At 38.9% G+C, this 15,009-nt stretch overlaps 1 protein-coding gene across 1 annotated transcript; it reads right to left on the bottom strand.

The window, feature by feature from the left end:
- Positions 1-1,459: 1,459 nt before the first annotated feature.
- pax9 (paired box 9) lies at positions 1,460-14,614 on the bottom strand. The gene is made up of 3 exons (XM_057860149.1): positions 14,401-14,614; positions 12,043-12,687; positions 1,460-4,794 (listed from the first exon to the last, which is right to left on the bottom strand). Exons 1-3 carry the CDS (start codon positions 14,402-14,404, stop codon positions 4,604-4,606), a joined length of 840 nt encoding a protein of 279 aa, XP_057716132.1. The 5' UTR covers positions 14,405-14,614; the 3' UTR covers positions 1,460-4,603.
- Between the last annotated feature and the right edge of the window lie 395 nt (positions 14,615-15,009).

The following is a 15,009-nucleotide window of genomic DNA, read 5'->3' as shown; positions in this document are numbered from 1 at the left end:
TGTTACTGATAGTAGCCTTTGTTACTGTGGTCCCAACTCTCTGTAGGTCATTCACAAGGTCCTCCCGTGTGGTTCTGGGATTTTTGCTCATCGTTCTTGTTATCATTTTGACACCACAGGGTGAGATCTTGCATGGAGCCCCAGATCGTGGGAGATTATCAGTGGTCTTGGATGTCTTCCATTTTCTAATAATTGCTCCCACAGTTGATTTCTTTACACCAAGCGTTTTACCTATTGCAGATTCAGTCTTCCCAGCCTGGTGCAGGTCTACAATTTTGTCTCTGGTGTCCTTCGACAGCTCTTTGGTCTTGGCCATAGTGGAGTTTGGCGTGTGACTGACTGAGTTTGTGGACAGGTGTCTTTCATACCGATAATGAGTTAAAACAGGTGCCATTAATACAGGTATCGAGTGGAGCCTCGTTAGACTTCGTTAGAAGAAGTTAGACCCCTTTGACAGCCAGAAATCTTGCTTGTTTGTAGGTGACCAAATACTTATTTTCCACTCTAATTTGGAAATAAATTCTTTAAAAATCAAACAATGTGATTTTCTGTTTTTTTCCCCACATTCTATCTCTCGTGGTTGAGGTTTACCCATGTTGACAATTACAGGCCTCTCGAATCTTTACAAGTAGGAGAACTTGCACAATTGGTGGTTGACAAAATACTTATTTGCCCCATGGTATGTAGCACTTTTGGCAATTTTTATCATGTCTTTTGATGGCGGCATTTTATGGCACTTCAGCTCTTAATTCAGTTTGACTTGAAGGTAATTCGTTAGTGTGTCCAGTTATAAATGAAAAAGGTCAATTGATAAAATTAACTTACCGATGCAACTTCTGAGTCAGGGAACATTTCGTTTGCTAATTCTGAGAAGTGATCAGCAATAGTTGCAAGCAAATTGTGTTCGGCAATAAATTGGCAGTATAAAATCTCCAATTTCGTCACAGCATAGCTTTTCATTCTGCAGACTGCATCTTTATGACCTTTTGTCTCAAAGTGCTTGCTGAGATGGCAGAATCCTGATGCCGAAACTTTAATGTTCAATCCACACAACACGCAAAATGAATACTGTGGTCCTCTCAAAGACGCTTTTATCCATCCAGCGTATTCACCAGTTTGTGTCTCCCATTCTGGTAGATGGCATCCGTGGGCAACAGTTTTTCTTTTCTTACGAGCTGGTTCATCTATATTTTTATCACGTTTGTGTCAACTTTGTCGACAGCGAGTCACAAAATGGTGGCGGAAGTGCAAGTTCAGTCCGGTAATTGGAAGAAGCAAACACTAAGCTCAACACACAATTCTCGTGAGCAAATGGCTACAGACTAATTCGGTGCATTGTCTCGTTGCCGAAACGGTGAAAAAATCCGAAAAGGGAAAAAAACGTAATGCACGGAAAACATACACACATTTAAAAATCAGTGCTCACTTGCACAAATTACGCCGAAACCGTACAACTTGACAGGTATGCATTTGACAGCTAGCAAAAAAGACTGAGAAAGTTGAGCACAGCTCATCAAACACCTGGTTGGAACATTCCACAGGTGAACAGGCTTATTGGGAACAGGTGGGTGCCTTGACTGGGTGTAAAAGGTGCTTCCCTGAATGGCGTACCGCAAGCTACACGTCACTTCCGCTCATGAATATTCATGAAGTTAGCTGCTGTTGCTATGGGAGGACACGCCACCATTTGTCCCTAATAGGAAATGAATGGAAATCGTGTACGAAGGAGATGTTTACAAAGCTAAACTTACCAATTATCTCCGAAAATGATGTCACTGGCGTCAAATTCACTTGCAAAGATGTGGAAGTACATAAAAATGTTCAGTTAAAGAGATAGCTTGAGTGTCGAGGGCTGACAAAGACGAAAAACGAGCCGACCTTAGCATAGCCTTAGCTTTTTTATCGACACCTTTTTCCCACACGACTGACAATGACATTCTCCTGGTTTAACAAGCTATCCTTTACCACCAGCCTTGTCTTTCCTATGTATTATATCCTCTGGTTGTCCTGGTTGTCTCTGACCGTTCTTGGGGGTAATTTATATTTTGTGTAGCGATCGCAAATGCTACTCAGTGACAGCCAACGAACACTTTTAATTTTTTCACTGATAACAAATCTTTATTCTACAATTTATTTACATTCCCCCCTTACTAAAGTTGTTTTTTTTTACAACAGAAAAAGTAACAGTGGCAGTCAGATACCGTTTTAATTCTTTTCAGGTCATTCATTGTCAGACAGAAGCAGCACGGTACAACGTCACGCTAAAAAATAAGTTAAAAATATCAAAATGGCTTACCTCTTTGCCCCCTCAAAGACAATGCCAACTCAACAAAACGTTTACTACATATGAAATGTGAATTGATACACCGAGCTGGTGTTAAAAGTCCGCGCAAATTGATTCTTTTTTACATTTTTTCCTCCGAGTTTTTGTTTTCGGGAAACGTATGAAGAAAACATCCTTCAAATGTCGTGATGTCTAGAGTCGTTTCTACAAGTTCCAAAAAAGCAATGTGTGATCAGCATTTTCGTTTTTGAAAGATTACCGGAGAAAAGTAGCAGAAATATCATTGTTTCTATGCGAGGGCGGGTCTATAATGTCCCACTTCTACTTTACTTCCACTTTACGATGCGACGTCACGGTCTAAAAATAGCATGCGTGCGGTACGCCATTGCTCAGATGGGGTGAGGTTTACCTCTCTGTGAAAAAGTGCGTGAGAAAATAGTCAAAGTTTAGTTTGGTAAGATGAACCATAATTTGAAGTTCTTTATGGAAAACTGGGACGTAATGTCATCCGGACTAAAGAGGACAAACACATCCCAAGTTGTTAACTGCACTCAATATAAAAGCCAGCATCTGTGATGATATGGAGTTGCATTAGTGCCTGTGACATGGGCAGCTTGCACATGTGGAATGGCAATGTCAATGCAGAAAGGTACATTCCGGTTTTGGAGACTCATGCTCCCATCATAGCAACGTCTCTTTCATGGACGCCCCTGCTTATTTCAGCAAGACAATGCCAAGTCACATTCTGCACGTGTTACAACAGCATGGACTTCAGGTACTAGACTGGTCTGCCTGCAGTCCAAAGCTGTCTCCCAATAAAAATGTATGGTGCATTGTGAAGCGTAAAATATAACTGAGGTCCGAGACAGTTGAACAGCAAAGCATTACATTAGGCAAGAATGGAAAAGATTTCCAATATACAAAACTTCAACAATTAGCCTCTCATTTCCCAAATGTCAACTATAATGTAACACCGTGGTAAACATGACTCTCTTCCAGCTCTTTTGGGGCATGTTGCAGCCATAAAATTCTAAATTAATGAATCTTTGCTAAAAGCAATGGGTATCAGTTTGAACCTTAGATGTATTTGTAGTGTCTAAAATGTAGATGGAACATGATTTGAAAACCACTGTATTCTGGTTTTCATTTGATTAACCTAACGTCTCAACTTCATTTGAACTGGGTTTGTACTAACTCCTCCCATCAAAATATCATAAAATGAAGAAAGTGTAATGTGTACAACTAGATAAATAAAACATTTGGGAAAACCGAAGTAACATTTTTTGCAGATAAATTCTCATTCTTGAATTATAATCTTTAAAACAAAAGCCAACTTCATAAGAATTTGGCTCCCATAAAAAACAGATGTATGAAAAGTTTCGGAATCAATGTGTTTCCTCTTTGCTCTAATTTTGTCATTTCCCTTCACAATAAAGTGCCAAATTGCAGAGTTCTGTAACAGACAAACCATTTAATAAGATACATTCAATTTCATTGTGCAACATCACGTGTCCATTGTCGCTGATGCAAAGAGCGGCAACAACAAACAGGTACACACGCCAATTTAAAAGGAATTGCACTTCATTCAACGTACCTTTTCATCTAATAAATAAGAAATGCAATAAGGGTGCTGAATTGTGTCTTTGTGTTTTTTTTTACCCCAAAGAAGTGGGAAAAACAATGTTCTGTAAAGCAGTGATTCCCAACCAGTGTGCTGGGGCAGTCAAACTCCACTTAATTGTTTCCAAAAGGATTGCCAATGAATGTATTATGTAGATTTGTTCAACTGCCTACATGGTTGAAATTTAGAGATAGAACAATTGAATGTCATTCCGCTACAGGGCAGAAGTTGCAGTATAGCCCTGTTAATCTACTTTTATAACCTTTGCAACAAGGCAAAAAAAAAAAAAAAAAAAAAAAAACAGGCAATTACAAAATATTAATTCATTTGCTAAATATATCCTCAGTAATCATCGTGAAAAGTTTTACTTTTGTAAAAGAAAAGTGCCTTGGATCATAAGGTTGGGAATCACTGCCGTAATACACAAAAAGCATACAGGTATAGAAAAATGTAATTATTTGCACCCTGAATGCAACATGTTCCCTTTCTAGTTGGTGTACCAAAGGAAGTTCTGCGCACGCGCATGGAATGACAGCTTGGTCCACCTGTCGGGAAGTTGTCCCTTGTTCACGTCCATGCCGTAAATTCAAAATTGATGTCAAAGCACAGCAAAAAATAAATTCCCGCCGTAGTCCTTCATTAAAAAAAAAAAAAAATCATCGCGGAAGTTACAGCGTGGAGAGTCCGGTGGGCCGCCGTCACAGTTGCCACTGGCCGGCTGCGGCGGCTGCAGCGGCGGCGGCGGCAGCGGCCATGTGCGTACGATCACAGAGGCCGACGTGGTGACGCTGTACTCCGTGGAGGCTGACGCTCGGGTGGTGGGCTGCCGAGAGGCCGGGGTGCTGGGTGCTGTGACACAGTTGCTCGCTGTGGGCAAGCCACTCGGCGTCTGATCGAGAAAGAAAGGAAAAACCCATCAAGGAAATTCCGTTAATTCCTATTAAATGTGCAGACACAAAATGGCGGTACTGCAATATAAACTACTGTTTGATTAATTCCTACACAGGCCTTTGAATAAGTACTGTTCACTGTACAAACATATATGGCGGAAAACACTCAGGTGACTTGAAGTTCTGCTCTGAGACCCCCAATTTGGCCAAATTTCAAAATTGGTCTATATGCATGTGTGATACATCATTGGAAAGCTTAAAATCTCAATGTTCTGCTAGAAGAATTTTTTTTTAAACCGGAGGGCATTTAAAAAAAAAAAATCTTTAAACAGCAAGACCCCAATTGGAGTCGAGAGCACGCGAGAGCAGAATTAAAGACTCCAGGATTTTAACGAGATATTATCGCGTACTTGCCTTGTTTCGATCCAAAAACTCCATGTAGCATGTATCACCGAGTGTCAAGACACAGCTGTGAATGGCCACAGACGGATTTTGGGGGGATTTTATGGGTGAAACATGGTGATATAACAAGGGTCGCGATGCAGAAATCGCAGACAAAAAGGAGTGGTCGAGATTTTCTTTTTCATATATTTACACTTTTAAACGTTATTTTTCAATTTTTCTCTGTTTGGATCGATTATCATCTAACATATCGGGGAAAATACGACAGTAACAAAAAAAAAAAAATACAATTAAGCGATAATTATGAGGTAGATATCCGTGACTTTTTTACAGACGCCATTTTTTTCATTGTGACAATTTGTTTAAAATATGCAAGTGAAATTTTTTTTTAAGTCTTTGTTTTTTTAAACGAAATATTAGAAATCAATTAATGGTTCTTAGCTAAAACTGACAGACATTTTGAATAGTATAATTACCTTCGTTTTATGGCTGGGTTGAAACAAAAGCGGTTGCGCGACGCGGTTGCCAGGGTAAAACGGACACATTAAAAATAGTTCGGGGGCCTAATGCGCCATGAATCTGCTATGGCAGCATATAGACATATTGTTCTATCAAACACAACAGGTTTTTTTTTTTTTTTTTTAACTTAAAATACAGCAGTTTATTTTAAAGAGGAGTGCAAGAGCAGAAACTGCTTTTTCAGTCTTGTCTTTGTTTTCCGCCATATATAGAAAGACTAGTGCACTGAGAAGTGCCGAATCAACTCATGTATGAATTGGCCACAATATAATGGAAACACCTGCACGTCTATAATGAGAATAGTATGAAGAACACGTCGGTTTTTACATTTGCCAGTGGTTATTACTATGCCTGGTCGTCACAGCGCGGTACATCGAGAGGCTGTTCCTCATAATTCGCCACGAGCTATAAATCACCGAAATATAGACACAGGTTTTAGGGTTATATAAATGTCAAATTAGAGCTGCATTTAGAGTGTTTCGCTCCAATTAGGCGCCATTTTGGGTCTTGGCTCAGGTTCTGACAACATAAGATTCAAAGATTTTCATTTGTTTTTTTTTTTTTTTGTGTTCTTTTTAATAATGATTTTTTTTTTTTTTTTTTTTAATTAACATATTTGAATATTTTAGGTTTTTGTTTGTGTACAATCGCACATCAGAAGTGTACAAGAGTATACTCACGTTGTGCTTTGTGAAGTATACTCTTGTAATTATTTAAAGTCATTTAAGTACTGACTGTCTGACTCAGAAATATAACTAAAATACAAAATCAAAAATGACGGTTTACTATTATAAAGCTGCCCAGATAGCAGACCGACGTTGAAAAGATGTTGGATCAACATTCCTCAATTAATGTTGTTTCAACGTTGAAATCCTTACAAAACCTAAACGTCATTTGGATCATTAATAATATTGGAACAACGCTGAATCAATGTTATGTTTTCGACCAAAACGCCCTCTCATCCATAATTCAATGACTTTTCAATCATATTTCTCCGTCAATCATAAATCAACTATTTGTCAACATTAGTTCATCAACTATAAAACAATGTTAACCCAACCATTGCCTGACAACAACGTTGTTTCAACGCCACTTGGCGTGGAAAATTTCAATGTCAACCATACTGATAATTTTGATGGAAAACCAACGGTCTGCTATCTGGGTGGCAACATCCATGTTATTTTTGTTCCATAATGAAAGCAACGCTGCACAAAATGTATTTCCCATTATTTGCAGCATACTAATGACCTGGGGAAATCATTTTACCTGCATGTCTTATTTTAATGTATATATATATATATATATTTTTTTTTTTAATTAACTTTAACTTTTAATTAACTTAACTTTAATTTTAACATTCAGGCGGCCGCTCATGGAAGGAGTGCTTTAACACTGCATTGAATGCTGGGAAAGCGTTGATGAGCTTCAAGGAAGTAGTTTGGGTTTTAATCTTTTGTAAAAAGTATCGAGATTTCTCTGATATTATTTTTTTCAGCATTGTCAAAAAATTTCAAAGCCATACTGTAAAAAAAAAAAAAACACAAAAAAGAGAAAGAAGAAAAAAAAAAAACACGGCACAATGTACCGTGTTACTATGAAGGAATTTTCTGTAATGAACCTTTACAGGTGTTTCTCCCGTATTTTGAAGCCCGCATTGCATTATGGGAACAAGGACCTTTTCTCGGCGCGAAATGTGGAAGGGGTAGCAGTCATTACCCGCTTTGGTCGGACTAATCTCCGTGACAGGATTTCGGGATTGGAGAATTGACAGACGACCGTGGTAAATAAACAACAAACAAATGTAATTTTACTTTGCATTACATATTCCGAGTTGAAGCAGATAGTGGTCCCGTCATGTCGCTAATCTGCATTTTCGTAAATAACGACCGCCATTCAGCGACATTGCCGGCTACTGCTAAATTAAGCGAAGTATTAGACGAATGTGGACTTGCTAAGGGACTGTAGCTCTTATTTTTTAAAAATCGTGGATGCCAGGCAGAGGAAGGCTATCGGTGCTAGTCAATAAGTTTTAGCCTCAGTGGTGTGGCGTTGACTTTGAGCAGGTGTTGTTGAATGTTTTAAATGCATTGTGGAGATCAGTTTAATACTCTCAACGGTGGCGGTAGTGCTGACACGATAGTATTCGTGTGTTGATTTTTGATTTGAAACGGCTAAGCTAGATGAGGCTGAAGTTTGGTTGTTAGCCCAGTAAGCTCCGGTGTGTCTATTAGCTAATGCATTCGCACTCCAGTCAACCGGGTTGGACGTGCTATTGTCACCGCTCATGTTCTTTTTTTCATACAAGAGAGCTGAACTCATAGACATTTAAAATTGATCATGATAATAATAATAGTACTTTCAAAAAGCATTTCTCTCTGCTCTCCTGCACACACACGAACTGAGTTTTGGTGCACATAAAAAAAAAAAAAAAAAAGAAACGTTGTGGCAGTGGGGAAATACCCAAGGGACATGTCACTTACACTGAAATTCCTAGAGGTAAGCAACAAATAGTTTTAAATGCTGTGTATAGAACATATTGTTGTGATACTGTTGGATAAATTGTTAAATCTTGCTTTCCCCAGGATTAAATATATTGTAGTAGGTCATATATAGTCAATTAATTGGTTAATGATTTTCTCAATCGATTAATAGTTGTTTGTTTTGAAATGTCAGAAAATTATGATTTTCAGTATTTGCCAAAGCCCAAGAGGACGTCGTTTTACTCAAAACTCAGATATTCTGTTTATTGTAAGAGAGGAGAAAAGAAACCAGAAAATTCACAATTAAGAAGCTTAAATCGGAGGTTTGCTTTTTTTCCTGTCAGAAATTACTCAACTCCACTCCACTCTATATACCGCGCTACAAAACATCTTTTATCAGTTGATTAGAAAGAGGAGCATCTGAATTAAAACTGCAATGATTAAACAGTTAAATAAATTGTCAATGATTATGATGTAGTCATTTATTTTATTATTTGGTTTGAGTACTCTTTCAGGGAAAAAAAAAAAAGATCCAAATTCTCTGATTTCATCTTTTCAATGTTTTTTCTGGTTTCTTTCTATATGACAGTAAACTTAATGTCTTTGTGGTTGATTAAATGAAGTCATTGAAGGACGTCATCTTGAATTTTGGAATATACTGATTGACATTTTTCATAAATTTGATACTTTTAAACAACTAATCGTTTACTGGTGAAATAGACAGATTCATCAACTGACAATAATCGTTAGCCCTACTTTATTTATGACAATATTGAAAACCATACTGTTGGGATTTCTTAATACTTTAATAATACTTAATAATCAACAAAATTTTCTGTTTTAGGGATGAAGGAATTGTCTATAATTTAACAGAAAATGTACTGGTAATATGTTGCGTCTTTGTCGTCAATGCCTCCTTCATTTTCCTCCTTTGTTGCTGCTGTTAATTTCTCACATCTCTATCAACATGTGGACGATTTCCCCATTTACTTTTTTCATATGTCTTTAAAAAACGAATCAGCTTGATTGGCGGAAGAATGGATAAGAAACGGGCTAACATGCTTTTTTTGTTCCTTCAGCACTAGATTTTTATATTTTTTTAGGTGGGAAGCAATGCAACATAGGTGGATTTTTGAGGCTTCTGAATAGTTTTATTTTAAAGTATTCCACAGTTTGAACTAAGGAAAGGAATTAAAACAGGGCACTGATTCTTCTTTGCAGAACATTTATTATAAATGTATTAAAGTACGCACTGTGTGTACTTTATCCACCTTTAATGTTGTGCAACTTTGAACTAATAATATGAGCCCACAAATATTTATAATTAATTCGAAAGGAAAACTTGGTGTATAACGTAAAGTGATAACTTTAGCACGCATCAGCTCGAAAAGGCGTCAAAAATATTTTGCTCATTCAAGTGTTGAATAACCAAACGATTCCCCTTATAATTTGAGGATTTATATACTTAGACCCGGATTATTAAGAATTGAACGGACGAGCATGCCATATCGATGATCCTACTTTCGTTAGGCAGGTAATATTTTGAAAATAGGCTGTTAAAAAATCTAATTGGACGCTTGTAATGAATTTCACCTTATCGAAGTGTGAGGGGGAAACCAACATTTCGACCTGGTACGGTTGTACGTCATTGCAGTGTAAAAGTACAATAAAATGCTCACATTATTTTTCCAGTTATTACAATTTACTCATTGGCTGCTACTGACGGAGATAGACGTCCAATCCATTTCAACTGGGAGAAGTTGGCAGCAAATAAGCACTGCCAGCCCTCCCAGTAAAAAAAAATGGATTGGACGTCTATCCGTCAATGGCAGTGAATGACTTTAAAGATATGTATGGAATATGATCAAGAATTAATGAGTTGTTTTGCATCAAGGCAGGAGCAGACTTGTTGCCTTGAGAGCAGGCGACCTACCGTGGGTTTGAGGGGTGGGTGGTCCCAAACATGCACAGCATCATTTATTTATTGAATGCACCCCCCACCCCCACCCCCACACACACACACACTTTACTGACACTGTACTATTTGATTAAAAGTGGCTCTGACAAATGATACGTTGAGTTTTAGCGCCAGTGGCTGCATCGTGTCTGAATTATGAATTATGATGTTTTCAGTTATTTGATTAAAATCAGGTTACACGTCAGCCAATAGAATATTACAGAAACAAGAAATTGCAATTAACTGTGTGTCCTATCAATCATTACTATTCTATTAAGCATAAATATCATTTGCCAACTTCATACATACAAATTTCCATAGACTTTTTGGTCGTTTTTTTATTTATACAAATTTCAAATATATTTTTTTCTGTGATCATTTTGCACCATTTAGTTTGTCATTCTTATGAATTAATATATCATACGTTCGTCCATATTCATTTACTGGATTTGACCATTTTTTATCATATTTGATTTCATTTTATATGTATTTGACATGTGTACTTTTTAAAAAACGATTTCAATCTGTGTATTTCCCCCGCTTTTGTATATATAATTTCAGTCTTATTTAATGTTGGTCACATTACTATAATGTGTTTGTTGAGGTTGACTTTACGACTTCGTTTTTTTAGGCATTTTTTTTCTTGGTCCGTTATTCGGTCACACTTGTAGAAATGAAAAAAATCAAAATGACTCATTTTATTTTGGAATATTAATATGTCAACGCTCGTTGAAAGCACACACACGTACTCAAATGCAATGATAATACGATGATCAGGATTTCACTCAATTGTGATGAAATATTTAGCATCCATGTTTCAAAAGGAAATACTTAATCACGAGCGGATGACGTCATCTCAGGTAACTAAAATGTACAGTACATTTTTACGGTTGATTTGTATCAAGGAAATATTATGGAATGTCTGCTTACAATACAGAGGAAGATTTAAATCGTCCTTTAAAAAAAAAAAAAAAAAAAAAAAAAAAAGTTTAAACAAAAATGTGTGTGGTGCGGTGCGTGTTTGAGTGTCAATCAAAGCTATCTTGACAAATTAAAATTCGTATTTTTTAGATTTTGAACCCGTGTGTAGTTAAAAGAAAATAGTGCAATATTTCATGAAAAAACAAACAAAAAACATAACATTAATTAGTCCAATTGTGACTCGTACTTGACCTGACGTGATGTGACCGGCCCGTTTATTTTAGATTTCCAACGTCAAGTATAATTTCTTCACTGCAAAATATGCATACCGAATTTTGATTTGCACGTGACTCTTCCGTTTTTATTTAGCTATTTGTCATTTAAGTGGGGGGGGGGGTGTACATGGGGGTGACAAGAATGTGACATCAGCAGCTCACCTTTTTCACTGTCGTATTTTTTCTGAAAATGCCTATAAGCGAGGTTCCAATGTTTTTTTGTTGTTGTTGTTTGTTTGTTTGTTTTTTTATTAGCTCTGGATTTTTTCTCTTGAAACGTTAAATTGTAAAAATTGAGTTTTAAATATTCGTGCAAAGCCCCATCACACACACACGTGCTCGTCGTTTGCAAATGACGAACAAGAGGCTACCCCGGAGTTCAGCTCCGTAGGAAGCCGAGAAAAGCAGCCTGGCAGCGGCCTGACAACACTGCCTTACGTGGCCTCTCTGGAAAAACCCCACCCCTAAAGTGAAAATAAAATCTCTTGTTGCCACAGAATAATAATATTGATTTCCACCGTCTCGTGTTTTAAAACAAAAAATAATAAATATTTTTGATTTATGCGCTTTTAGACCCCCCCCCCCCCCCCCCCCCCCCAAATAAATAGATAAAATGACAGCCACACTTTCAATGTCAGCAGTCTCGTGGAGAAACACACACACACGTGTATCATTGCACAGCAGCTGCCTTACTTTGTTGCTCGGTAATGGACCGGATCCCCAGAATATCCGTGACCGAATGCGACGAGGGCCATATCCGGTGCATGGCCATGTGTCCGGGGAGCGCGGGCACGCCTGGCGGCGTGGCCACCTTGGAACTCGAGTACGAGTACAAGTGATTGTAGGGAAGCGCGGCGGAGGCGGGTGTCGGCGCCGGGTGCGGATGCGCGTGCGCGTGTGGCGGCGGCTGCTTGCTGCCCTCATAGGGCCCCTGCTGGGCCAGGTTCCCGATCTTGTTGCGCAGGATGCGGCTGATGGAGCTGACGGACGGAAGGTTGAACTTGTCGCACACGCCGTCGGCTAGAAGCCGGTCGCGGATCTCCCAGGCAAAAATGCCCGGGTCACGCTGCTTGTACGTCCGTATGTGCTTGACCACTGTGGGCGTGGTAACGCGTGGCTTGCTGCCACCAATGGCGCCGGGCAGGATGGAGCCGGTCTCGTTGTAACGAGCCAGGATCTTACTGACGCAGCCGTGCGAGACGCGCAACTGGCGGCTGATGTCGCAAGGACGGATGCCAAGCTGCGCCAGCTCCACGATGCGCAGTCGAATGGCGTTTGGTAGCGGCCGGCCGTTGACGAACACGCCGCCCAGCTGATTCACCTCGCCGAAGGCTGGTTCTGGAAGGAAAGCGAGGGAGCCGTTAGTCCCGACGGAACCGAACCGTGGAGGCAAACAATGTTTAATAGCACAGCTTCGATGTGACTCATGTTGACTAAATGTAAGTCCGACATATGTTCAACGTCGTTGACAAATGTGTCTTTTGTTTTCTAGATGGATGTGTGCTTATCTTAAATCTCAAGTGAAGCTTGGCAAGTCCACATCATCTGCATTCACTTTCACCATTGGCATCATGCTGCAACGCAATATGGTGCTGCATGGGAGTCGATTGTTCCCAAAGGTACATTTTTATATTGTTTTTGCTCAGTCAGGAGCGTGGTTTTTGATATGTATAATATCAGTTGTTCTGCTGAAACTATAGAAACTATAGTTTATATGCTGTCTGCCAAATACGTCGAAGATATATTTTCATATAGTCACTGACTTACTGCATCAAACTTGAAAGAACAATGCCCAGCCGCAATTTTAATTTATGTTTATGATGAAACTCAAGTATCCAAATTAGGGAAATTTAGGCATTAATCCATTTTGCTTGCATGTGCAGTTCTGATGCTCAAGTGTTGTAAATATTACAACGATGTAGTTTATTCTTATTTATTTTTTTAGTTTGTGAGCATGTTTTAATGATTCATCGTGATTAATCAAAATTCAACAAATATTAATCTGAATTTGAGAATGAATATATATTGCATATACAGTCAAGTTTAATAAACTGTTCAAAAAATATTTTGGAATTAATGTTGACAGTTTTGGAAATATGACTGAAGCCGCTTTAACTTCAACGTATAAAAAAGTATAAATACATCCTAAATTGTATTGTATATGATGCTGTGATTCAATAGAATAGAATTGGTCTTTATTTTCAATGTCAATAACAGAATATTGTGAGCAACGAAATTGGACGTGGCACTCCAGTATAAACATATGCATTTGATAAATAAATAACAAAAACAGAATTTTAAAAAAGTATATGCTCGAGAGCTATAATTGAATAACTATAGCTTATTTAGACTGATATATATACAAGTCGACTTTAATATTAGGCTGAATGCTGAGACTTAATCTTAATTGCAAAAAAAAACGCATGCAGGTCCAAAATGAATGTGATTCATTTTGATAGGTGCATACAGAATGCTGAGATTTGAGTGCACAGCACTTAACATAAACGTAAAGCTTCACGTTCAGCCTTTTGCAACCAAGATATACATTCAAGATTTAGATGCACATGCATTGGGATTCAGGTTGTATTAATTTTAATACATGCATCAACATGCATAGATTTTGCATGGATTTGTGATAGCGATGGATCATGCTGAGACTTGTTAGTATTGGTTCAACTTGTTACACAGACGAAACGGCCATTAAGTGTATACATTCGAGTGCAAAACGTATTATAGTTAATGCATGTATCTTGCTGAAAATTCAGATCAGAGATTAGAACGATGATCCTGAAACGTAATCACATGAAATTTGAACCACAACCCAGTCGTATTCCTTAGTTTTGTATATGTTAATATTGTATGCTTTTAAAATCTTTAATGCTGCACATGGACGTCAGTGATTTTCATTGCAAGAGAAACACATTCACTGCCCATAAAAAAACATTGAACGTGCCGATTATTTTTCTGCATGATGCTGAAACATAAGCAATGTCAAAAATCACCCACCCTCCCATCCACATTTTCGCTGAAAGCAAACTTTCTTGGGCTCACCCATGACGTTGAAGCCGCAAAGCAGAAACACGGCGGCGTCCGCTTGCTGCTGCGGGCCCGTCCTCGTCCTGCTTCTACTGGTTCTGTGTGGCTCCTTCCTCGCGTCCAGTGTGTCCAAAACAAGGCAATCCCTCCCCCCACCACCCTACAATCCGCTCCGGCACCCACCCTCGACCACCGGGAGGAGACGAGCGAGGCAGCGAGGCTCTGCACGCTCCGGGCGTTCGTACACGAAGCTCGGCTGCGTTTGGCTAAGACGCCTCGCTCGCTGGAGCTTTTTTCTCATCCGGAGCCGCGAAGCTGTCGTCAGAGGCGGGACTGAGCACGCGCCCTCAGCATCGGATTGGCTGATGGCCTTGAAGGCGCGCGGCTATTGGGGAACTAGTTTGACATGACACTTGAACCCCCTTCCATGAGCATCCTCAACCATCACTCTGACTGCATGTCACTGCCAATGTGTTTGTTATTGAGACAGATGGTACACTAGTGACCACAGACACGCTGCGTGGGTGAAGACCCCACCCCAAAACACAAAAAAGAAATCCCACTTCAAAAATTCAAGCAAGTGTTACGAGCAAATTCATGAAAAACAATGTTGCAATACTGGGG

The sequence above is a fragment of the Corythoichthys intestinalis genome, chromosome 15, assembly GCF_030265065.1.
Source record: "Corythoichthys intestinalis isolate RoL2023-P3 chromosome 15, ASM3026506v1, whole genome shotgun sequence".
NCBI lineage: Eukaryota > Metazoa > Chordata > Actinopteri > Syngnathiformes > Syngnathidae > Corythoichthys > Corythoichthys intestinalis.
This window is presented reverse-complemented; position numbering and strand designations above follow the sequence as displayed.